The sequence below is a fragment of the Cervus canadensis genome, chromosome 12, assembly GCF_019320065.1.
Source record: "Cervus canadensis isolate Bull #8, Minnesota chromosome 12, ASM1932006v1, whole genome shotgun sequence".
In the NCBI taxonomy this organism is placed as follows: Eukaryota; Metazoa; Chordata; class Mammalia; order Artiodactyla; family Cervidae; genus Cervus; species Cervus canadensis.
In genome coordinates this window covers 57,287,191-57,312,599 of record NC_057397.1, presented here as the reverse complement: position 1 = coordinate 57,312,599, position 25,409 = coordinate 57,287,191, and the positions used below count along the sequence as shown (strand labels likewise).

Sequence of the window (25,409 nt, the reverse complement as noted above, 5' to 3'; positions counted from 1 at the left end):
ATTAAATATTTTCTGATACCAAGGAAGGAAGAAGTGCTTTAGTAAAAAGATTTTCTTATGTATGGTGTACCTATTCCTCAGACACATGTAGGAGAAAAGATTACAAAATTATTATGTGTTTATTGGTATATGAAATGTATGTCATAGTTAAGAGTGAGGGCAGTCTGCTTTAGCATTTAGCCAATCAAGCTCTACTTAATTCAGTTTAATGTGAGTTTTGCCATAGCATGATTAACTTTTAAAGTTTTGTTAGAGATTTGTAAGGAAAACACAAGACTATTGATTTATGATAATTATTATTATTCTGTCTTAGATTGTTTCTTAGAAAATATAACACAGTTCACAATGCATACGTTAGTTTGTAGATGATTTATTTCTCATATCTTTCTTAAAGCAACAGAGAAACAACTAAAGTAATAGTAAGGAAGGATGTTTAAGATGTCTTAGGTTATTATTCCTCTCCATAAATGTGAAAAATAAAGAATTGTGTATATTTAATTCATTAGTCATGAATATTAGAAAAAGACACATGAATGTCTTTGAATATAACATTGTATTTTGAAATTTACCTAGATTTAAGTGCATTTGTCTAAAAGCATCTAAAACTGATTGAGCTATTTTTGACTTGGCTTTTTTTCAATAGATTTTATCTTTTTTTATTTTTATTTTTATTAGTTGGAGGCTAATTACTTCACAACATTTCAGTGGGTTTTGTCATACATTGATATGAATCAGCCATAGATTTACACGTATTCCCCATCCCGATCCCCCCTCCCACCTCCCTCTCCACCCGATTCCTCTGGGTCTTCCCAGTGCACCAGGCCCGAGCACTTGTCTCATGCATCCCACCTGGGCTGGTGATCTGTTTCACCATAGATAGTATACATGCTGTTCTTTTGAAACATCCCACCCTCACCTTCTCCCACAGAGTTCAAAAGTCTGTTCTGTATTTCTGTGTCTCTTTTTCTGTTTTGCATATAGGGTTATCGTTACCATCTTTCTAAATTCCATATATATGTGTTAGTATGCTGTAATGTTCTTTATCTTTCTGGCTTACTTCACTCTGTATAATGGGCTCCAGTTTCATCCATCTCATTAGAACTGATTCAAATGAATTCTTTTTAACGGCTGAGTAATATTCCATGGTGTATATGTACCACAGCTTCCTTATCCATTCATCTGCTGATGGGCATCTAGGTTGCTTCCATGTCCTGGCTATTATAAACAGTGCTGCGATGAACATTGGGGTGCACGTGTCTCTTTCAGATCTGGTTTCCTCAGTGTGTATGCCCAGAAGTGGGATTGCTGGGTCATATGGCAGTTCTATTTCCAGTTTTTTAAGAAATCTCCACACTGTTTTCCATAGCGGCTGTACTAGTTTGCATTCCCACCAACAGTGTAAGAGGGTTCCCTTTTCTCCACACCCTCTCCAGCATTTATTGCTTGTAGACTTTTGGATAGCAGCCATCCTGACTGGCGTGTAATGGTACCTCATTGTGGTTTTGATTTGCATTTCTCTAATAATGAGTGATGTTGAGCATCTTTTCATGTGTTTGTTAGCCATCTGTATGTCTTCTTTGGAGAAATGTCTGTTTAGTTCTTTGGCCCATTTTTTGATTGGGTCATTTATTTTTCTGGAATTGAGCTGCAGGAGTTGCTTGTATATTTTTGAGATTAATCCTTTGTCTGTTTCTTCATTTGCTATTATTTTCTCCAATCTGACGGCTGTCTTTTCACCTTACTTATAGTTTCCTTTGTAGTGCAAAAGCTTTTAAGTTTCATTAGGTCCCATTTGTTTAGTTTTGCTTTTATTTCCAATATTCTGGGAGGTGGGTCATAGAGGATCTTGCTGTGATTTATGTCGGAGAGTGTTTTGCCTATGTTCTCCTCTAGGAGTTTTATAGTTTCTGGTCTTACATTTAGATCTTTAATCCATTTTGAGTTTATTTTTGTGTATGGTGTTAGAAAGTGTTCTAGTTTCATTCTTTTACAAGTGGTTGACCAGTTTTCCCAGCACCACTTGTTAAAGAGGTTGTCTTTTTTCCATTGTATATCCTTGCCTCCTTTGTCAAAGATAAGGTGTCCATAGGTTGGTGGATTTATCTCTGGGCTTTCTATTCTGTTCCATTGATCTATATTTCTGTCTTTGTGCCAGTACCATACTGTCTTGATGACTGTGGCTTTGTAGTAGAGTCTGAAGTCAGGCAGGTTGATTCCTCCAGTTCCATTCTTCTTTCTCAAGATTACTTTGGCTATTCGAGGTTTTTTGTATTTCCATACAAATTGTGAAATTCTTTTGTCTAGTTCTGTGAAAAATACCGTTGGTAGCTTGATAGGGATTGCATTGAATCTATAGATTGCTTTGGGTAGAATAGCCATTTTGACAATATTGATTCTTCCAGTCCATGAACACGGTATGTTTCTCCATCTGTTTGTGTCCTCTTTGATTTCTTTCATCAGTGTTTTATAGTTTTCTATGTATAGGTCTTTTATCAATTAGCATCAAATCACTAACATATTATTTACTGTTTAATAGTATTTCAAGCTTTAACCCTTTTAGGAACTTTATCTTACACATTTAAAAATAATATCCTCACATAATGAAATACACGTGAAAATGAATGTTTGTGAGTTTATGATGACTTTTCTTCTTGTTTTTTATTCTCAAGTGTTCCCTTCAAAATCCTTTCATTTGCTTTTTAGGTTGGTGAGGATTTTTCTTTTCCTTAAATAATCAGCAATTTTAATTATTGCTATTTTTTGCTTCATAGGATCAAAGAGAATAAGTGATAGTGAGGTCTCTGATTATGACTGTGATGATGGAATTGGTGTAGTATCAGGTAAGAATTTTATAGTAATAAGAAGGAAGTATAATAATTATTTACCAGTGAACATGTAAATATATAGATAAATATAATGAGTTACAAAGGACTACCCTGTTTATCCCCCACCACCAAAAACAGCCTTATGGCAGTTTAAACTAAATGATTCCAGTTGCTGGAATACCTGTATGGATTGTTAGATTGAATAATCTTACTGAAAGATGTCTCATAAGTACTTACCAATATTCTATTTTTAAATTACTAAATAATAAGGATTTCATTATAAGTTTGAGAAGTTACTGTTTAACTAACGCTTCTTTATATTTAACTCACAGTATGGAAAATATGTCTTTACTATCACAAACAGCCACATGTATCAAATATTTGAATGCACTTTTAAAAAGTTTTGTTCATTGTTGTTACATTAAGTATCAGTTACAGCTGCATTTTGAAATTGTGATATTGTAGTTTTAAAATACTGCCTCACTTATAGCTATAAATTTGTCTGATGATTTAATAATTTAGCTAAATAGCTATTTTTAATACATTTTTGGAATGTTTTTACATATAATATACTCTATTATAAAATGTTTGATTCTCTTCTGCTTGAAGTTTAATTAGCCTAGCAAATTTCATAAGCATATCCAATTTTATCATGAACAAAATATTTATGTTCTGTTGTATGTAGACATGCTACAATGGCATCAGTGACTGGTAATTTTTGTTGGACAAATTTTGATAGAGTGTGAGTCAGTTTGCTTGCTATCAGTTTACTACATTTAAAAAAATCAATACTATCCTTTTAGCCTTTATTTTTTGCACTAAGGTGAATAATATATTAATTCACTAAGACTGCAAAAATATTTTTCATGTTTTGTCATTTTTCAACTAAATCTTAGTAAAGTCATATTTCTCATCATAACTTGCTTGGAGATTGTTAGCATTTTCCTCTACTTGTATTCTGTTATTTTATTGATTGACTTTTCAACTTCTTCTCTTTATTAAATATCTAGCCCCATCAGATTTTTTTACCCAAAATATTCTTCTTCAGGTCATTAAAGCTCTTTGTCTTGATGTCATTTGGGGCATATCTCAGTTGTTTTATTTTCTACTTCCAGGATGACAAAAAAATGATCATGTTATTTTTTTCCATTTATTAAAGAATATACCTTTTGAAAAAAAATTTTTTAGGAATCATTCATTATTTGGGTTACTACTCTCTGGAATAATCTTTGCTATTGCAGAATATTATTTCTTAAGCCTACACAATACAAAGTGTTTATCCTGGGCTCATTATTGTTTAACCACCATAAAACATCATTGTTTCTTGTCTCTGTAGTATTAATTTTTTGCTATATGATGATTCATTCAATAATCCATTGAAGAACAATATACTGCTGTATAATATCCTCTGTGTTGCTATTTTGAAATCAAGTGTAATTTTTGAGATAACTTCAAATACTTGGAATCCAAGTTTAAATATTTACTTCAAATGATATTCAGAATGCTTTCTAATATTGTTTATTTCTTAAAGAAATATCTATATAGACTATAGACATTGGGCTTCCGAGGTTGCTCAGTGGGTAAAGAACCAACTTGCCAATGCAGGAGACACAGGAGACTCAGGTTTGATCCCTGGTTTGGGAAGATCACCTGGAGGAAGGCATGGCAACCCACTCCAGTATTCTTGCCTGAAAGTGAAAGTTAATCACACAGTCATGTCCGACTCTTTGCAATCCCATGGACTGTAGCCTGCCTGGCTCCTCTGTCCATGGAATTCTCCAGACAAGCATACTGGAGTGGGTTGCCGTTTCCTTCTCCAGGGTATCTTCCCGAACCAGGGATTGAACCTGGGTCTACTACTTTACAGGCAGATTCTTTACCAACTCAGCCAACTTGACCATTCTTGCCTGGAAAATCCCATAGACAGAGAAGCCTGGCAGGCTACAGTACATGGGGTTGCAAAGAGTTGGACACGACTTAAGCAACTGAACATGCATGCACTATACAAAGTAGGAACTTTTTGTCAGGTTATTATTCTAAATATTTATAGTTGTTGAGAACTATTTGAAGCTCTTCTGGTCAATGAAGAGATGAAAATGCCTTTAGAATAAGCTTAATTCCTTTATTGCAGATTACTAACTGTGTAAAAAAGTGAATGTAGTAGCTGTCTAAATATTTGAATATTTGTCATTCCTTCTCAGTTTAAGTGTTTATAAAATATTATTTTATGTTAGCATTGTGCTTTATTCATTATGCTTTACATTTACTATATTTAAAGCCTTTCACTAACATTTTATGTTTTTCAGTAAATTACAAAATACTAAAAATCTTAGTGTGTGGGTAACTGTAATCTTAATATTTCTACCTTTAGATTATCGACACAATGGTCGAGATCTTCAAAGCTCAACATTGTCAGTGCCAGAACAAGTAATGTCATCAAACCACTGTTCACCATCAGGGTCTCCGCACCGAGTAGATGTTATAGGAAGGACTAGATCTTGGTCACCCAGTGTCCCTCCTCCACAGAGGTAAGACAGCATAACATTTTATAGGATGATATTATAAGCCTATTTATCTTAAAATATTATTAGAAATTTTAAAAGATAGGTTCTTATAGAAAAAAGTTATTTAGGGAAAAACATATGTGCTAGTCAGTAGTCTATATAATGAGAGTAATACGAAATATGGGCTACTTTGTAATTTTGGATGACCCAAATATGATTTTATTATAAGTTCATAGTCATAAAGAAGATGCAAATTCCAGTCTCATATATATTGAGCAGATCTAGTTAGACTCAACTAATTGTACTCATGAATGATATTGACATTTTAAGAAATAGGAAAGAATAAACATTTGTTGGAGCAATACAATTAAGAACAATCATGAGAAGACTAAAAGGAAATGCATAAGCAGTGGGAAGAATTGCTTGGAAATCTGCAATTCCAGGTCTTACATTTAAAGGAAAACTTAGATCAATCCTGTTAAGTTAGAAATGCTTATTGGAGTAAGAACCATGGAAATAATATTTCCAAATCAATCCAGTTAAGTTATAGAAAGGCTTACTAGAGTAAGAACCAAGGAAATAATGTTTCTGAACAGGAAATATGTGCATAATTTCACATTTTATATACTTGCAATGTTTAAGGCAATTTGAACCCTTAGATTGACAATCTTAGAACACTTATTTTAAATGAGTTATTGAGTTAGTTTTAGACATTTAGACTTAGAATTTTAGGTTGTCATCTTAATTTTATACATGGCATTAGACTGTCTAAGAGAACAAGATTTATTATATTTATAAATTTAACTTATTTAATTATAAGGATATTAAGTACTTAAATGTTTATTTAGACAATTAATTAAAGAGAAAATTTAATATATTAAATTTATAAACATAGTTTAAAACATTTTAAGATTTAGGTAAGTTTGTATATGGGACTAAAATTATTAAAAGTATTCTGAAAAGTAACTGTTTAAATGTGGTAGACCTATCAGTAGAATAATAAGACCTGTAATCTGAAATTTAAAGTGCAAGAGAAAATAAGATTTTAAATTTGTAGTTTTAGTAAATTAAGCCCTCCCTCATAAAAAAAAAAAAAAAGAATTCTTGAGTTATCAAAGAATGAATATTTGAACACCCCAGTAGAAAATAGGCATGGATTTTAAATTAGATTGACCTGCACTTAACAGAAAGTCTGTAGTAGCAGGAGCTTGTGTAAAAGGTTTATTCCATCATGAGAAAGAATGTGCTTAGTCACTCAGTCATGTCCAACTCTTGGGACCTCATAGACTGTAGTCTGCCAGGCTCCTCTGTACATGGGATACTCTAGGCAAGAATACTGGAGGGGGTTGCCATTCCCTCCTCCAGGGGATCTTCCCAACCCAGAAGTCGAACCCAGGTCTCCTGCATTGCAGGCAGACTCTTTACTGACTGAGCTATGAGGGAAGCCTGTAAGATTAGTAAACAACCCAGACCAAGAATGGTAGCTTAAAAAAATAGTCATTGATTGGTTATAAAAACATCAGTTTAGATTAAAAATATAAACAATTATTATCCCTAAAGTAAGATGGCCAATAAGCCATTTATAAGCAACATGGTGTATAAGCAACATGCTGAACTCATTTTCTTCACACAAATCTATACTTCCTCCTATATTTCATATTTTATTATCACTACTATACACCTGGGCTGCAGCTGCTGCTGCTAAGTCTCTTCAGTCATGTCCGACTCTATGCGACCCCATAGATGGCAGCCTACTAGGCTCCTCCATCCATGGGATTTTCCAGGCAAGAGTACTGGAGTGAGTTGCCATTGCCTTCTCCGATACACCTGGGAGTCAACCATTAATAGGTTTCATAATCCTTGTCTTCATTCCCATTGACATTACCTTAATTTTATGTCGTACCTCTGTTATGGCTTCCTCCGTGGCACTAGTGGGGTACCTGCCTACCAGTGTAGGAGACATAGGAGAGGTAAGAGATCCGGCTTCCATCTCTGGCTCTGAAAGATCCCCTGGAGGAAGAAATGGCAACCCATTCCAGTATTTTTGCTTGGAAAATCCCATGGACAGAGGAACCTGGAGGGCTACAGTCCGTGGAGTCACAAAGAGCTGGAAAGGACTGAAGCAATTTAGCAGGCACACACCTCTGTTAGAGCAGCAATCTCCTAATTTTATTGTCAATCTCCACGTGAAATTTATACATTTAATTAGAAGTGCAATTAGTTAAAGCAAAAATCTTGAGGTTGACATTGCAGTGATCTTTTGTCTTTTTCTGCTGTCTTTATTAAAAAACCTTATTTTTTAGTATAATATATGATTATGGTTTATTAAGATATTTAATGGATCTTGCTATTTCAGTCGAAATGTGGAACAGGGACTTCGAGGGACACGCTCTGCTACAGGACATTATAATACAGTTAGCCGAATGGACAGACATCGTGTCATGGATGACCATTATTCTCCAGATAGAGACAGGTAAATTTAATCAAATACTGTGAGACCATATTATAAAGATTATAAAGATTACCATAAAATGTTTTCATCCTGAACTTGGGTATTTCTTATCTTAGTTTTTGAAACCATGTGCTTCGTTTACAATATCTACATTAATTCTTATGACTGTCACATCATTTTAAAAAATTAAACAAAAAACAACCTTTTGTTTGCTAAGAAAAACAATTCATTTTGCTCTTGCAGTTTTGGTACTTTGTTAAATCAAGCCAGTTAAGTTGGTGAACTTGCACATGAAATTATAATGATGATCATAAGGAAAACAGGATGTTTTATTATTTTTACTTTATCATAACCAATTATTATATTGAAAAATACTTTCATGAGACAGTAGATTTAAAGTCTTTTACATTCATCTGGTAAATCAATATGACTTTTTAGTCATGTTGAGACAAGTCTGGTTTGTTTAAACAGACAGAAAAACTGATTCATGAAGAGGTTTTTCCTCATGGCTTTCAGTAAACCTTTTAAACAGCTTAAAGAATTATACTTCTTGACTGCTGTGCTTGGAAGACTTCTCTATTAAATGTGATATACTTAGGCATGTTTCAGTACATAACGTTAATTACTAATTTTTTTAACAAGCTAATTGATTAATCCTCTAGTATATGATTTGATTATATATGAAATGAAAAATGCTATGGTATTTCCCAAAAACTACCAAGTGGGTTTAAGATAAGGATTAGAATAGAAAGCTTAATTTACTGTTCAGAGAATATTATGATGAAATAACAAGGGAACTCACAAATCTCTTTATATGCATCCTAAGCTAATTTTAGTAAAAACACTGGAGGGAAGGGTGGAGATTCAATCAATTGATATGAAATTTTTTTGTCAATACTTATACATTTAATTGTTTTGTCTAAATCTAACTGAGTTCATGCTTATGGCACTGTGTTGGAGTACACTTTTCCAAAAGAAATATAGGGAATATCTTAGTCTTCAATAGTGTCAATCAACTATTGGCTTTTGTGTCTGAGATCTAAGAAGAAATAGGAAGTGAATAAATTGATATCTTAGTGTCAAATGAAAGTTAGTGTAGTGTTTTATTTATTTTTCATTTATTTGAGTTTTTCATAGGGGTTTGTGTCTTTAAAGTAATTATAGGCATGTTACCTGCAGAAATGGATACTTATCAAGTACAATAATAGTGAAAGGTAACTATATTAGAATGATTAGGAACGCATCATATTAGGGTGGATGAATGAGTTTTTCATTACTTAGTAGAATTTTTTAAAATTGATAATTTCTTGAATTTTTTCAGATAGTGATTCATAAACTCCTTGTTCATTGAAGGCATGTTAAGCAGGTGTTGAGGGAGGAAAGTCTGAAATGACTTTAAATCCTCCAAGTTTATGTAAAATGAACTAGATATGTTCTCTGAAGGCAATATGGTCTGGTCTAAATCTTGCAGGGAAGAACAGAATAAAATTGACCTCCAGAATTATAAACAAAAATAGTCACTGTCATGACAAGCACATACTATTTATTGACATTTTGAGACAAAGAGCCCTAAGATTAATTGCCTGAAAAGTGCTATTCAACCCCTGGTAATAGTTAATATTTGAATTAGTCATAATTGAAATGTCATATTTTTTGTTTACTTTATAACATTATGAATCTTTTAATTTAGCAAAAACATTCAAGTAATTCAGAGATTTTGTGGGGAAATTGATCCACATGATTTCATTACTGTTTTAGTCTTTTACATTATCAAATCATAATTGCTCTTCATTGTGAGCTGTTTTAAATCCTTTTAGAAATAAATAAAATAGAATTTCATTTAAATAGGCCTATAAAACCATTTCTATGTTAATTTTGAGTATTTTTGCAATCATTCATTACATGAGGAATAAAAAATGAAAAGCACAGTATTATCCATGTAAATAGTCTATCACATTATTAAACAATGGGTTCTTAATTTCTGTTTTATCCTAATATTCTAAAAGATTTTAAATAATAGAATGCATATGAAGGCATGAAGGCATTGTTATTTTTATGTACTATTTATAATAGATGGTAAGGATACTCCTCCTATAGTGAATTTTCATGAACTGCATTTTATAGAGTTGATAAATAATACTGTTGATTTAAAAGCCTAAAAAAGAATTTCCTTTGAGATGATAAGTAAAATTTAGTTATTTTGAGTAGTGCATTAATCTTGCTTTTCAGTAAGAGTTGACACACTGGACTAGAATATTTCATGATATGTATTCTTTTTCATGGGATTTGGAACCAAATGGCAATTGGGCTTGAATTTAGATTTTTTAACAACTGATCGCTGTGTATCTTTGATTTGATTTCCTTATCTATAAAATTAGAATATTAATACCAACTTTATAGGGTTGTTGGGTAGATTAAGTGAAACAGTGCTACCAATTGAATGGTATGTACTCAAAAAAAGTACCTCTTAACATTTTAAAAGAATCTTTTAGCTTATAAATAATTTACATTTTAATGTGCTCATCAATTAGGCAGAGAAAAGAGAAGTCAAGTCAATTCAGTTGTTTTTTTGAAGTGGCTTGTAGAGGATGTAGGATATGTTTTGGACCTTGAAAAATGAGCATGTTTATTTAGGCAACAACAAAAGATACAGAGGCAGAATATACATATACTATCAGAAAGACCCAGTAAGAAGGATGAAGGACTAGGGGACATACTAGAAAATTGTGAATAAAGATAATAGCTTAAAAAAAAAAAGATAATGGCTTTTATATCAGCCATGTTGAGTGATAAATAATACAACCCCATGGACTGTGGCTTGCCAGGCTCCTCTGTCCATGAGATTCTCCAGGCTAGAATATGGTATTGGTAGCCATTCCCTTCTCCATGGGATATTCCTGACCCAAGGATCGAACCCCAGTCTCCCGCATTGTGGGTGGATTCTTTATTGTCTGAGACACCAGGGAAGCCCCAATAAATGATACTATATGACATTAATTTATAGTACCTGGTTGGGCTTCCCAGGTGGTGCTAGTAGTAGAGAACCTGCCTGCTAATGCAGGAGACATAAGAGACACGTTCGATCCCTGCATTAGGAAGATCCCCTGAAGGAGATATGGCAACCCACTCCAATATTCTTGCCTGGAGAACCCCATGGACAGGGGAGCCTGTTGGACCACAGTCTCTAGCATCACAGAGTCAGACACGACTGATGCAACTTAAGCATGCACACACACACTTGTTTAAACTTAAGTGGTGTAAGAAAGAGATATCCTTTTCTTATAGATAATATAAGAAGAATTATAGATAGAATTTTGATTGGATCTTTATTTCTCTGCATATCTTATTTTATTAGTACTAGTCATATTCCTTTTCTATTTTGAAAAGAAAGAAGGTTTATTACAAGTAATTCAGAAACTTCTATACAGCGATATTAAATAAAAATGATTAATGTAATAGTCGTCTTCTCTTCATTCCTCCTACCTTTTTGTATCATTATTTTTCTGGTAAATCCTGGTAACTACTACAACTAGGAACATCATTTTCTGGAGCAAACTATGTGACTTTAGTATTAGAAATCATTTCAAGAGCTTATTTTTTTTATAGGAGTTAATTTACTACTAGAATAAGTATAGAGTACTAGATGCTATTTCTATAATTTGTCATAGATATTTTATAGTACACATTTTTTATGTCTATCGTAGAGACTGAAATATATTGGTTGGATTTAATTCCATAGAGTATACTTTCAGCATAATAAGGAAGAAAATAATACTGGCAGAAGATATATTACTTCATAAACTTTTTTCTTCTCTTCATTCAATTAATGCATTTATATTTGATAATATTTTATAGAATAGGGCATATTTGCCCTATTATATGAATTTCTGAAATGCTTCAAACACATGCTATTTCTCTATTCTTTAACAGGCTGTCAGCTACCAGAAATTACCAAACCATTTCAGTTATCAGCTATGAGAGAAATACATCTCTGAAAGTTTGAAAACATAGAGAAAGTAAATGAAAAAGAAAACTCATCCTATAAATTAATGCAACTTTTTATTTATTATATTTCAGGATTATACTTTTACTTTTTAAATCATAGTGTATTTTAAGAACTATAAAGTATCAAAACAGTAACAATGTCAAAGACAGAGTGGAAAGTTTGGTATTAAATTCAGATTGTTGGAAATTTAGCTTTCAAAATCTGCAGATTGCTTAAGAGTGAGATTTTTATCTCCTCTTTTTTACAGTCCTTTTTGTGTATCTGGTAGTTCCTAAAAGGGACCATGGGTTAGTATACTGTATTGGTGTTTTTCTTTCTGGATAGTTGCAAAGCATCGGACATGACTGAGTGACCGAACTGAACTGAACTGAACTGAAAAGGGAACATTCAGGCTAATGAAATACAATGGAAGGATAATTCATTATAAATATAATTTTGTTTTATCTTCAAAAATTAAATTTCTTAGTAAGAATCTAAGTGTGTCAGGAAATTAGATGAGTAATCTTTTTTAGTTCTTTGAATAGTCAAATGTTTTATCAGGATTTGAGAATCTGTAAGTTGCTTTTTTAATCTTTTTTTAAAATTTAGTCACATTTTATGACAGTGGATTAATTTCCAAAATATACAAGCAGCTCATACAACTTAATACCAGAAAAACAAACAACCCAATCAAAAAGTGGGCAAAAGACCTAAACAGACATTTCTCCAAAGATGACAAACAGATAGCTAGTAAACACATGAAAAGATGCTCAACATCGCTCATTACTAGAGAAATGCAAATCAAAACTACAATGAGAGATCACCTCACACCAGTCAGAATGGCCATCATCAAAAAAATCTACAAGCAATAAATGCTGGAGAGAGTGTGGAGAAAAGGGAACATTCTTGCACTGTTGAGGGGTAATGTAAATTGATGCAGCCACTATGGAAGACAGTACGGAGATTCCTTAAAAAACAAGGAATAAAACCAGTGCAATTGCTGCATTGACCCAGCAATCCCACTCCTAGGCATATACCCTGAGGAAACCAAAATTGAAAAAGACACATGTACCCCAATATTCATTGCAGCACTGTTTACAGTAGCTAGAACATGGAAGTAACCTAGATGTCCATCGACAGATGAATGGATAAAGAAGCTGTGGTACATATATACGATGGAATATTACTCAGCCATAAAAAGGAACACATTTGAGTTAGTTCTAATGAGGTGGTTGAACCTAGAGCCTATTACACAGAGTGAAGTAAGTCAGAAAGAGAAAAACAAATATTGTATATCAATGCATATATATTGAATCTAGAAAGACCTACTGTTTAACCTATTTGCAGAGCAGCAGTGGAGACTCTGCAGTAAATGCAGTAAATCCCAGAGAACAGATTTATGGACACGGGGGTGGTGGGAGGAAGGAGAGGGTGGGATGTATGAAGAGCTTAACATGGAAACATACACATTACCACATGTGAAATATATAGCCAATGCAAATTTGCTGTGTGACTCAGGTAACTCAATCTGGGGCTCTGTAACACCCCAGAGGGGCGGGAGGGAGGTTCAAAAGGGAGGGGACATAGTATACCTGTGGTTGATTCATATTGGTGTTTGGCAGAAACCAACACAATATTGTAGAGCAATTACCCTTCAATTAAAAATAAATAAATGTAATTTTGTTTTAAAGAAGTAAAGGGGGTTAGACCAAAAAAAAATTTGAGCCGTGTTTTGGTTTCCTGTTTTATTCTTTTGCACTGAGTTAAAGTTCTGCTCAATTTTTTAAAAATTTCAAATAAGTTGGATTAAATGCAATATTTAAAATAACTTTAACTCCTCACGTATATTTAGGACAGTATTTATTGCATAGATTTTATACTGTCCATTAATTTGGGGAGAAAAGTAAGCATGCTTTAATGGAGAAGTGTAAATAAAATGTTTTTAAATTGCTTTAAGTGGATGTAGCAAATGACCTCTGTATCTTAGTGAATTTTAGGGGACTTACTAAAATAGTATGGTTTATTTCTGTAATATTCACAGATGCATGTTTGTGCTTTTACTCCAAGGGGAATCATGACCAGATTAGGTTAAGAGGTATAACATGTCTATGGAAAAGTATATAGTCCCTGTTCTCCAGAGGAACAAAATTTTTAGGCTGGATAGAGAGAAACTGATAATAGATAGATAAATATATAGATAGGTGATAGATAGATTTATTATGAGGAGTTGGCTCAGGTGATTATACAAGCTGAAAAGGTCTACCATCTGCTGTCTGCACGCTGGAGACTTGTGAGATGGTGGTATAATTCAGTCAGAGTACAAAGGCCTGAGAACTGGGTGAGCCAGTGGTATATTGATCAATCTCAGTCAGAGGGCCAGAGAGCTATGAGATGTCAGGCTCACGCCTGATATCCACCCACACTGGAGTGGGCAATGTACTGATTCCACTGAATCAAATGAGAATCTCATCCCGAGATACCTTTACATACATTCCCAGAAATAATGTTTAAGGTGAGCACCCCTTGGCCAGTTAAGGTGATACATAAAATTCATCATCACAAAAAGGGAAATAAAACAAACTGTTGCATGATGATGATGATTCCTGTATAGTCTTTTCTTTGGCTTTACAGAGATGAAATTAATTATAAGCCTTCTCAAGGAAAATGTTAAAAGTTGGGTGATTATATATATATGTTCTATGAATATGAATATTTTAACAACTTTGAATTTACACATTTTTGTTACCCTTAAGTAATTTTCAGAGAGAGTCTATTCCTTTTTAATGCAGTAAATCCCAGCATCACTACTGTTGGGTATTCTTTCTACTCTTTGTAAAGCCAGAAAAATCTCTTTTTGATACTGTTTTCCTTATTTCTTATACTGCATAGGTTTTTAATCTTTTGTTTACAGTTCTAGAGTGTTTCTGGGATTATATGAATGACTGCTCTCTTTAAACAGTAGGTTCCACATGAAAAGATCATAATTCTGCTTTACTTTTGAGTTCAACTCAAAATGTATTTATTGAGTGGGTTAGGCATTCTGCACAAAGATTTAGAGTAGGCATTATCCTGCTCTAGATAAGCACGTGATCCAATTGATTATACCAAGTAATTATACAATATAGTAACTAGTTATAAAATGTAAAAGACCATGAGGCCTAAGCATAATAGTATTAGAACAGGTTGGAGAGGAAATTACTTGCTTGCATCTATTGGAAAGAGCTTCTAAGAGAAGCTGGACTTTAAAAAATAGTAGAATTTTGAAAGGCAATGAAGTGGAGACAGAGAGGGAATTTTGGATAGGACATTCTTGGCAGAGTGTTGAGCATGAGTGTTGAGCATGAACTTAGTCTGAAAGTCCTGAAAGTATGGAATATATTTAGACAATCTTAGGTAGTCTGCTGTACCTAGATAAAAAGTGATGGTATGGGAAAAGAAAAGTAATAGGAGATGAAGATTGAATATAGCTTAGAAATTAGTTCATTTACCATTTTAAAGAATATGTACTTGTTTTTTGAGATGGATATTAATTGAAGGATTTAGAGCAATGTACATGATCAGAATCATAATTTATAAATATAGTTCTGTAGGCAGGGTGGATTGGGAGAGGGTTGGGTTCTGAAGGGAGACTTAATAGGAGATTATTTCATTGGACATGTTAAGCCTGATTTATAATGGCAGTGAAAAAGGAAAACAAGGGATAAATCTGAGTTATTTAGACATTAGAATGAGCAATGGTTATAAATCAATTGAATGTAGAAAATAAGGAAAATGGATAAGTTAAATTTTGAGACTTTATAGTTTGGTTTATTAAATATTTAAATTCTCAGTTGAAACTGAGATTACAAGAAAACAAATAGCTGAACTATTATGTTAAATTCCAAAGAGGATTAAAGAATTATAATTAAAAATTTTTTTTTAAAAAGAATTGTAATTAACTACTAGGAGGCCCTTTAAAATGATAGAGTTCTAGATGCTAAAGATACGGGAAGGACTGCTGTTGTAGGCAAGGATAAAGCCAAATGGACAGGATCTAGGCTTCTTACTCCCTCTGTAGACAGTGCCATTCTGATTTTATTGGATTCCTAAATATTGGTTTGACATAAATTTTATTTGAAAAATCAAATGGTCTTCTGCTTAAAAAGAACGTTGGAAGGTTACTGCTCCAGCTCTCTTACAATTGCAGCCCCATTTGTTCAAATTGGCCAGTGTCCTACATGTCTCATGTGTTTTTCTGAAATGCTTACATGACACTCAAGCAGCCATGTGGAGATCTCAGGAAGCTGCTGGGAATGTGAAACCCAAAGAAAAATCAAGGTTAAACCAAAGCGAGAATTTACACTATAAAAACAAATAGTGTTATCCAGAAAGAATGTGTTTGAGTATGAAGAAAGTCAAGGAAAAATCTTGGGAAACCACTGCCTCTGAGGAATAAAAGAAAGGGAATCAGTAAGTGAAATGGATAAAGAAAGAGTTAGTAGGCGGGAGGCCAGGCCAATGTGTACACGTTAAGAGCCTGAATTTTGGCTGAAGGAAGCCCTGAGTTTAAAAGCCAGTTATGCTCCTTACTTTACCGCTGTGTGCAAGCACTCACAACGAGTTTTCTCTGTCTGTGGGAATACTAGACCCCATCTCGAAGGGTTGTTATGAGTAGTAAGTGAGACATAGACAAAACTTCAACGGAGTATGTGGCACATAGTTAAGTGTTAATAGACACTGTTAAAGAATCCACCTGCCAGTGGAAGAGACTCAAGAGACAAGGGTTTGATCCCTGGGTTGGGAAGATCCCCTGGAAGAGGAAATGGCAACCCACTCCAGTATTCTTGCCTGGAAAGTTCCATGGACAGAGCAGCCTGGTGGGCTACAGTCCATAGGGTAGCAGAGAGTTGGACATGACTGAGCTCACACACAACTTTGTAAGAGCCTGAGAGAACAGTGTTTCAAAACCCAAGAGAGTGTCAAGAAATAGAGGTTGAAAATCAGTGTCTAAAGCCGTAGATAAATGGAGCATAATGAAGATCAAGAAGAAACTAAAAGATTTTTTAGAATTTCACAGATAAAACTCACAGAATACCTTGAAGAGAATAGTAGAGGCAGAAGTCAAATTACAGTAAACTTTAAGCATGACTGAAAAGTGAGAAAGTGATGGCAAGAATTGTAGATACATCTAAAAGATGTTTTATGATGAAAAAGACAGAGAGAGGAAAGCAAAGTTACTGAAGTTTTATTTTGAGAATTAAATTTGATTGTGGAAGGGAAGGCATGAGACGAAGATGAATGAAGCAAGGCCATATGGGAAGCAGGATTACAAGTAGAGGAATTTCTTCCTTTGTTGGAGAAGAATAGGACAAGTGAAGATACAAATGTATATGTCCTCTTTAGAGATGTTGAGAGAGATCAAGGTGGGCTTCCATTTTTTACTGAAGCATAATGATAATCTGCCAAAATTAAGTGTTTTGACATGGAAGGTTAAAAAAATTTTTTAAATTATATTAGTGCTATGGAAATAAGAGAATCAGCTACGGAGGGGTAAAAATGAAAATGTACTACTTTGATGGCTTGTGGTAAGTCATGAGGCATGAAGTGCAGCAGAATCAAAACATGTAATAAATAGTGACTGGAAAATGGAATAGCATCCAATACATTTAAAAAATAAAATTAATATTCAAATAAAGTTAATTTCAAATAATTAATATTCAAAATAAAGTAATATCAAAATAAAACAATATTCAAACAAAGTATTCAATTTGTTCCCTACTAAATGAAATTTTATAAACTCTTTTAGTTACTTTTAATTAGTAATGATTGTAAAAAAAATAATTGCCTTATGAAATCCCCTAAGTGTGATAAGTATTAGAAGTTATCTCTTTTAATATTTTCTTCTCAAACTTTCTGGTTACTTTATTATTTTTCTTTTCCTACCTTTCCTCCCCAAAAATGAGGAAGCAGCTGTATTATATACATTTTATAGATGGTGCTGAAGATGTTTGTGATAATTGATAAGATTTTATTTTTAAATATTATTTGTTTCAATCTCAATTTGTTACATTTTGTTGTGTTTTGTTTTAGACTATTTAGACTATTTTAACCTTTAGCACTGCCGTATCACAATGGACATTGGGAAGAAGGAGCAAACTTTCAGTAACAATTTTCATTTGCTTTGCTTGCTCTCTGCTTATCTTTTTTGAATCTCACTTTTAAAAATTAAACTATACCGTCTTCATTTCTTTCCTGAGTCTCATTTGTATTCTTGTTTCTGCCATGCTTGCAGTCATTTTCTTACTCTACCTCGCTCCAGATACAGTCAGAGCATTGAACATCATCACAGGGATGGCAGGTATTTTTTTCTTACAATTGAGTATGTTCGTAGAATTGCATGTGCCTGTCTGTTGATATTAACTCACTTCTATTTTTTTATATATATACATTTGTGGATACTGATGAAATATAGAAATATTATCCTTGTAAAAAAGTAGAAAATAAAGCATATATAAACAAGTTATTGTATTAGAATGTCAAAAATATAACTTCCCCCTAATGGGCTGGGATCATCTCTGTGATGATTCTAAACATGTAATTCACCAGAAATTACTTTTGAATCATTACATGGAAAAGTAGAATAACAGTATTTTAAAAAATTAATACAGTTGACAGCTCTTCTTCCTCTGGAGAGTTCATGAATAGACATTCAGACAGCACTAGTTGATTGTGGTACATATCCTAAAAACCCACTCTACCTCCCTCCAAATCAGCCTTTGAAAAGTGCTTAGATTGGACAGAGGTTTATGAGGCTGAACTCAGGTTTATGGTTACTTTATCAAGGGTGGCTGTGATCTACTCATTGGCTATAGTAGATGAGTCTGGATCCCTGGAGAATACTGGGTTTGTGGGAAAATCCTTGTTAATTTTTACTCTACCACCATTCTCCTTGGTATTGAAGAGAAATATAAATTACCTGGCATTTAACAGAAAGGAGGATTACCTCTCTAGTTATTCCTAGAAGGATATTTAGCAGGGAAAGAAGGTCTCTGGAGCTTGCAGTTTCTCAAGTCTAAACGTAGCTGTAGGGACTTGAGCCAGTTCAGTGACATTTTGAGGCCCTGTAGGCAGAGAAAAGAACAGCAATGATAATGTGGTTGTGGGTTCAGCTATACAGATAGGGAATTAATGTGCTGTACTCACTCTGACTATAGTTTCAGAGTGATTTGGGTTCTTTGTGACCACTTTTATCCTATTAGTTTAGTTAACTGAGAGTTGATAATTAAAGAGCTTAGAAAAAAATAATCGAAACTAGTGGGTAAATATCTAAGATTGAATTCATTTAGACAAATATACAAGGAAACATAAGAGATAGTATCAACAATAAATTCCTAATAATTCAAGTTTTGTGATGTCTTTCTGTACGTGTATCTGAAATTTAGTGCGTTCAGTTTACTATACGGTAGTGGTTATTGCTATGTTTTATTTTCTTTTACTTTTCTCAGTCTCTTTTTCTATTATTTTGCTTTGATACTAAATAATTTTCATTTTTTTTATTGTTAGTGTTTGTCATCTTTATTATTGCTGTATATTACTTTCAGACTGTTTTTCTGGTTACAATGATTATACATGTATCTTACAAAAATGTGAAAAATAGTTATATACCTATCCTTATAATTGGGTAAGACCTTTTTTAAGGTGGGTGGCATGAATGAGATATTATTGACTATAGAATTCTTGTGCTGGTATCTTTCCACTTAAATATAAATTAAAATCATGCATCACATTAGTTTTTTATGCCCTATATTTTTCTTAGTTATCAATAAGTAAATTGCTTCTTATTATTTGTTCTTTCAGTGAACCAACATAGATAGAGCCAGTCCTTGAACAGCTCTAGGTTGATTATCAGTTTCACATTCTTGCTCAGTTTCTCAACCTCAGCCTAGCTGGCCTATTTTGAAAGAGATTTCTGAATTGTCTTTTGTGCCATAATTTAGTTTGTAGTCAGGGCACACAATATCACTGATGTTTATATTAAAGGAAAACACAGTTACGAAAATCAGTTTTAGAAAACAAATTATCAAATAACTTACTCTAAGATTTGCCGTCACTTAAATGATTCAAAGTTGTGAGTCTAGTGTATACTTACTTTGGAAAAATTGGATAGATATTGTAAGAATGTAGTTCTTTAGTTGCTTTCAATAATATTATCTTTTACTATTATTAGTTTGATTCATACAAAAGCATATCTGCGTGTTTCAAAGCATAGTAGTAAAATAAACATTTAGGAATCTACTACCCATACCAAGAACCAGAATATACAGCTAATATTCCTTCATCTACCTCTAGGCTTCTTGCCTATTGCATTTGTATTGTATTCCACAGAAACAGTAAATACTGTATTGAATTTTCAGCTTAACATTTCCTTCATTTGTTGTTTTTTAATTATTTTTATTTTTATTTTTATTATTTATTTATTTATTTTGTCATACATTGATATGAATCAGCCATAGATTTACACGTATTCCCCATCCCGATCCCCCCTCCCACCTCCCTCTCCACCCGATTCCTCTGGGTTTTCCCAGTGCACCAGGCCCGAGCACTTGTCTCATGCATCCCACCTGGGCTGGTGATCTGTTTCACCCTAGATAGTATACATGCTGTTCTTTTGAAATATCCCACCCTCACATTCTCCCACAGAGTTCAAGAGTCTGTTCTGTATTTCTGTGTCTCTTTTTCTGTTTTGCATATAGGGTTATCATTACCATCTTTCTAAATTCCATATATATGTGTTAGTATGCTGTAATGTTCTTTATCTTTCTGGCTTACTTCACTCTGTATAATGGGCTCCAGTTTCATCCATCTCATTAGAACTGATTCAAATGAATTCTTTTTAATGGCTGAGTAATATTCCATGGTGTATATGTACCACAGCTTCCTTATCCATTCGTCTGCTGATGGGCATCTAGGTTGCTTCCATGTCCTGGCTATTATAAACAGTGCTGCGATAAACACTGGGGTGCACGTGTCTCTTTCAGAGCTGGTTTCCTCAGTGTGTATGCCCAGAAGTGGGATTGCTGGGTCATACGGCAGTGCTATTTCCAGTTTTTTAAGAAATCTCCACACTGTTTTCCATAGCGGCTGTACTAGTTTGCATTCCCACCAACAGTGTAAGAGGGTTCCCTTTTCTCCACTCCCTCTCCAGCATTTATTGCTTGTAGACTTTTGGATAGCAGCCATCCTGACTGGCGTGTAATGGTACCTCATTGTGGTTTTGATTTGCATTTCTCTAATCATGAGTGATGTTGAGCATCTTTTCATGTGTTTGTTAGCCATCTGTATGTCTTCTTTGGAGAAATGTCTGTTTAGTTCTTTGGCCCATTTTTTGATTGGGTCATTTATTTTTCTGGAATTGAGCTGCAGGAGTTGCTTGTATATTTTTGAGATTAATCCTTTGTCTGTTTCTTCATTTGCTATTATTTTCTCCCAATCTGAGGGCTGTCTTTTCACCTTACTATAGTTTCCTTTGTAGTGCAAAAGCTTTTAAGTTTCATTAGGTCCCATTTGTTTAGTTTTGCTTTTATTTCCAATATTCTGGGAGGTGGGTCATAGAGGATCTTGCTGTGATTTATGTCGGAGAGTGTTTTGCCTATGTTCTCCTCTAGGAGTTTTATAGTTTCTGGCCTTACATTTAGATCTTTAATCCATTTTGAGTTTATTTTTGTGTATGGTGTTAGAAAGTGTTCTAGTTTCATGATCTTTTACAAGTGGTTGACCAGTTATCCCAGCACCACTTGTTAAAGAGGTTGTCTTTTTTCCATTGTATATCCTTGCCTCCTTTGTCAAAGATAAGGTGTCCATAGGTTCGTGGATTTATCTCTGGGCTTTCTATTCTGTTCCATTGATCTATATTTCTGTCTTTGTGCCAGTACCATACTGTCTTGATGACTGTGGCTTTGTAGTAGAGTCTGAAGTCAGGCAGGTTGATTCCTCCAGTTCCATTCTTCTTCTCAAGATTACTTTGGCTATTCGAGGTTTTTTGTATTTCCATACAAATTGTGAAATTCTTTGTTCTAGTTCTGTGAAAAATACCGTTGGTAGCTTGATAGGGATTGCATTGAATCTATAGATTGCTTTGGGTAGAATAGCCATTTTGACAATATTGATTCTTCCAATCCATGAACACGGTATGTTTCTCCATCTGTTTGTGTCCTCTTTGATTTCTTTCATCAGTGTTTTATAGTTTTCTATGTATAGGTCTTTTGTTTCTTTAGGTAGATATACTCCTAAGTATTTTATTCTTTTTGTTGCAATGGTGAATGGTATTGTTTCCTTAATTTCTCTTTCTGTTTTTTCATTGTTAGTATATAGGAATGCAAGGGATTTCTGTGTGTTAATTTTATATCCTGCAACTTTACTATATTCATTGATTAGCTCTAGTGATTTTCTGGTAGTCTTTAGGGTTTTCTATGTAGAGGATCATGTCATCTGCAAACAGCGAGAGTTTCACTTCTTCTTTTCCTATCTGGATTCCTTTTACTTCTTTTTCTGCTCTGATTGCTGTGGCCAAAACTTCCAACACTATGTTGAATAGTAGTGGTGAGAGTGGGCACCCTTGTCTTGTTCCTGATTTCAGGGGAAATGCTTTCAATTTTTTCACCATTGAGGGTGATGCTTGCTGTGGGTTTGTCATATATAGCTTTTATTATGTTGAGGTATGTTCCTTCTATTCCTGCTTTTTGGAGAGTTTTAATCATAAATGAGTGTTGAATTTTGTCAAAGGCTTTCTCTGCATCTATTGAGATAATCATATGGTTTTTATCTTTCAATTTGTTAATGTGGTGTATTACATTGATTGATTTGCGGATATTAAAGAATCCTTGCATTCCTGGGATAAAGCCCACTTGGTCATGGTGTATGATTTTTTTAATATGTTGTTGGATTCTGTTTGCTAGAATTTTGTTAAGTATTTTTGCATCTATGTTCATCAGTGATATTGGCCTGTAGTTTTCTTTTTTTGTGGCATCTTTGTCTGGTTTTGGAATTAGGGTGATGGTGGCCTCATAGAATGAGTTTGGAAGCTTACCTTCATCTGCAATTTTCTGGAAGAGTTTGAGTAAGATAGGTGTTAGCTCTTCTCTAAATTTTTGGTAGAATTCAGCTGTGAAGCCATCTGGTCCTGGGCTTTTGTTTGCTGGCAGATTTTTGATGACAGTTTCGATTTCCTTGCTTGTGATGGGTCTGTTAAGATCTTCTATTTCTTCCTGGTTCAGTTTTGGAAAGTTATACTTTTCTAAGAATTTGTCCATTTCATCCAAGTTGTCCATTTTATTGGCATAGAGCTGCTGGTAGTAGTCTCTTATGATCCTTTGTATTTCAGTGTTGTCTGTTGTGATCTCTCCATTTTCATTTCTAATTTTGTTAATTTGGTTCATCTCCCTTTGTTTCTTATTGAGTCTTGCTAATGGTTGTCAATTTTGTTTATTTTTTCAAAAAACCAGCTTTTAGCTTTGTTGATTTTTGCTATGGTCTCTTTAGTTTCTTTTGCATTTATTTCTGCCCTGATTTTTAAGATTTCTTTCCTTCTGCTAACCCTGGGGTTCTTCATTTCTTCCTTCTTTAATTGCTTTAGGTGTAGAGTTAGGTTATTTATTTGGCTTTTTTCTTGTTTCTTGATGTAAGCCTGTAATGCTATGAACCTTCTCCTTAGCACTGCTTTTACAGTGTCCCATAGGTTTTGGGTTGTTGTGTTTTCATTTTCATTCATTTCTATACATATTTTGATTTCTTTTTTGATTTCTTCTATGATTTGTTGGTTATTCAGAAGCGTGTTATTTAGCCTCCATATGTTTGAATTTTTAACAATTTTTTTTTTCCTGTAATTGAGATGTAATCTTACTGCACTGTGGTCAGAAAAGATGACTGGAATGATTTCAATTTTTTTGAATTTTCCAAGACCAGATTTATGGCCCAGGATGTGATCTATTCTGGAGAAGGTTCCGTGTGCACTTGAGAAAAAGGTGAAGTTGATTGTTTTGGGGTGAAATGTCCTATAGATATCAATTAGGTCTAGCTGGTCCATTGTGTCATTTAAGGTTTGTGTTTCCTTGTTAATTTCATTTGTTGTTTTTTTAAGTGACTTTAATCATTTATTTCTCTCTGCTAACTTTCTGAGTTACTTAGTTCTTCTGACTCCCACTTCAGTCCACTATGAAATTCTAGGGATTATTGAAGATACAAAAGCTTATCTAGTCAGCTATCCCTTCTCCTTTATTTATTACCATAATGTTTAATTCATCTTGTTTAAACCCTGTACCTTTGTACATATTGCAGCTGAACAGCCATGCATTTTCCTTACATGTTGATATCATCTGTTAACTTCTTGGATATACTATTTTATTTACCGAGGATTTTAGCATGTGGCTTTAGTCTTTCTCTTTATCATGATTCCTGCCATGTACCTGAATGATGTTGTGTGTGTGTGTGCTGTCATGTCCAACTCTTCTCGACCCCATGGACTGTAGTCCACCAGGCTTCTCTGTCCTTGGGATTCTCCAGGCAAGAATACTGGAGTAGGTTGCCATTTCCTTCTCCTGTCAATGTTAGCATTCACCCGAATGGTCTGTTTAGTACCCACTCACTTCCTTAACCATCTCAGATTGGAGGTAGTGAGCTTTACCCTCAGTTCTGCTTTAGTTACTCACTCCCCTGGCCATGCTCTGAATATTATCATCACTTGAAACTGTTCTACCTTTGAAATTTTTTTTAAAAATTTCATTTTTTATATAATTTTTAAAGATTACTTTCCATTTATAGTTATTACAAATGCTTCATTCTTGGACAATAACTACACATGGTTCTTTCTTATTCTTTCATTGAGTTACTTTTAACTCACTGATTTGTTTATCCACTGTGTTTACCCCTTTACCTTTCCCAATTTGCCTCCACTTTACTTACATATCTGGGGGTTGAATCCATTCTTGGAAACATCGTCAGTTCAGTTCCCTTGCTTCATTGTTCTTCTTTTACATTTTTGACGAAGTCCAAGTCTGGAGCAATCGTTTTCTCTTGCCAAATGGTTTTTGATCTAAATTATCCAACTTCTCTCTAATTACCTACTGGAGAAAAACAATGACTGAACATTCCAAGGAAAAGTGACCTCTTTATTGAGGATTGTGAAAAGAATAAAAAGAAATTGGCACCAACTTTCTAATCATTCAGTTTCCCAGTCTGTATTTCAAGGTGGCATTTACTGTCATGGTCTGGGAATTCCCCTTCTGTGAATAAATATGTGTTAATAGTTCCAAGTGGACCATAGTTTGGCTGTATAAAATCTGGAATTTTCTGAATGGAATATATGTATAGTAGTTAACTAAACATGGCATCCTCAATATGTGACGAATCAGAACCACTGGCCTCTTTACTTCACATTTGTAAAATAAAATATGTATGCTGTCTCTTTGGAACAGATGAATAGAAGCTTAATGTTTGCTAAACTTCTTTTATATTACTTCAGGAAACAAATATTTAACTAATATTAGGGATCAAGACTTTTTTTCCTCTGGACAAGTTGCACTGACCAGGGCAAAATTATCTTTGATCATTGCGTAGTTTAAAACACATCGAAACTGAGGTCCAGCACGTTGCCAAAAAAAAAAAAAAAC

The 25,409-nt window shown here is 33.9% G+C and overlaps 1 protein-coding gene across 33 annotated transcripts in view; it reads left to right on the top strand.

The window, feature by feature from the left end:
- RIMS2 (regulating synaptic membrane exocytosis 2) overlaps positions 1 to 25,409 on the top strand; it is a 586,517-nt gene that overhangs the window by 354,865 nt on the left and 206,243 nt on the right. For 18 of the 33 annotated variants that reach the window (XM_043483862.1, XM_043483859.1, XM_043483855.1 and 15 more), the window contains 3 exons: positions 2,772 to 2,840; positions 5,197 to 5,353; positions 7,686 to 7,802. In XM_043483862.1, coding sequence (XP_043339797.1) covers positions 2,772 to 2,840; positions 5,197 to 5,353; positions 7,686 to 7,802 — 343 coding nt within the window. Of the gene's footprint in view, positions 1 to 2,771; positions 2,841 to 5,196; positions 5,354 to 7,685; positions 7,803 to 18,037; positions 18,104 to 25,409 lie in introns of all 33 variants that reach the window. The other 15 variants (XM_043483854.1, XM_043483845.1, XM_043483878.1 and 12 more) reach the window with 1 other exon arrangement.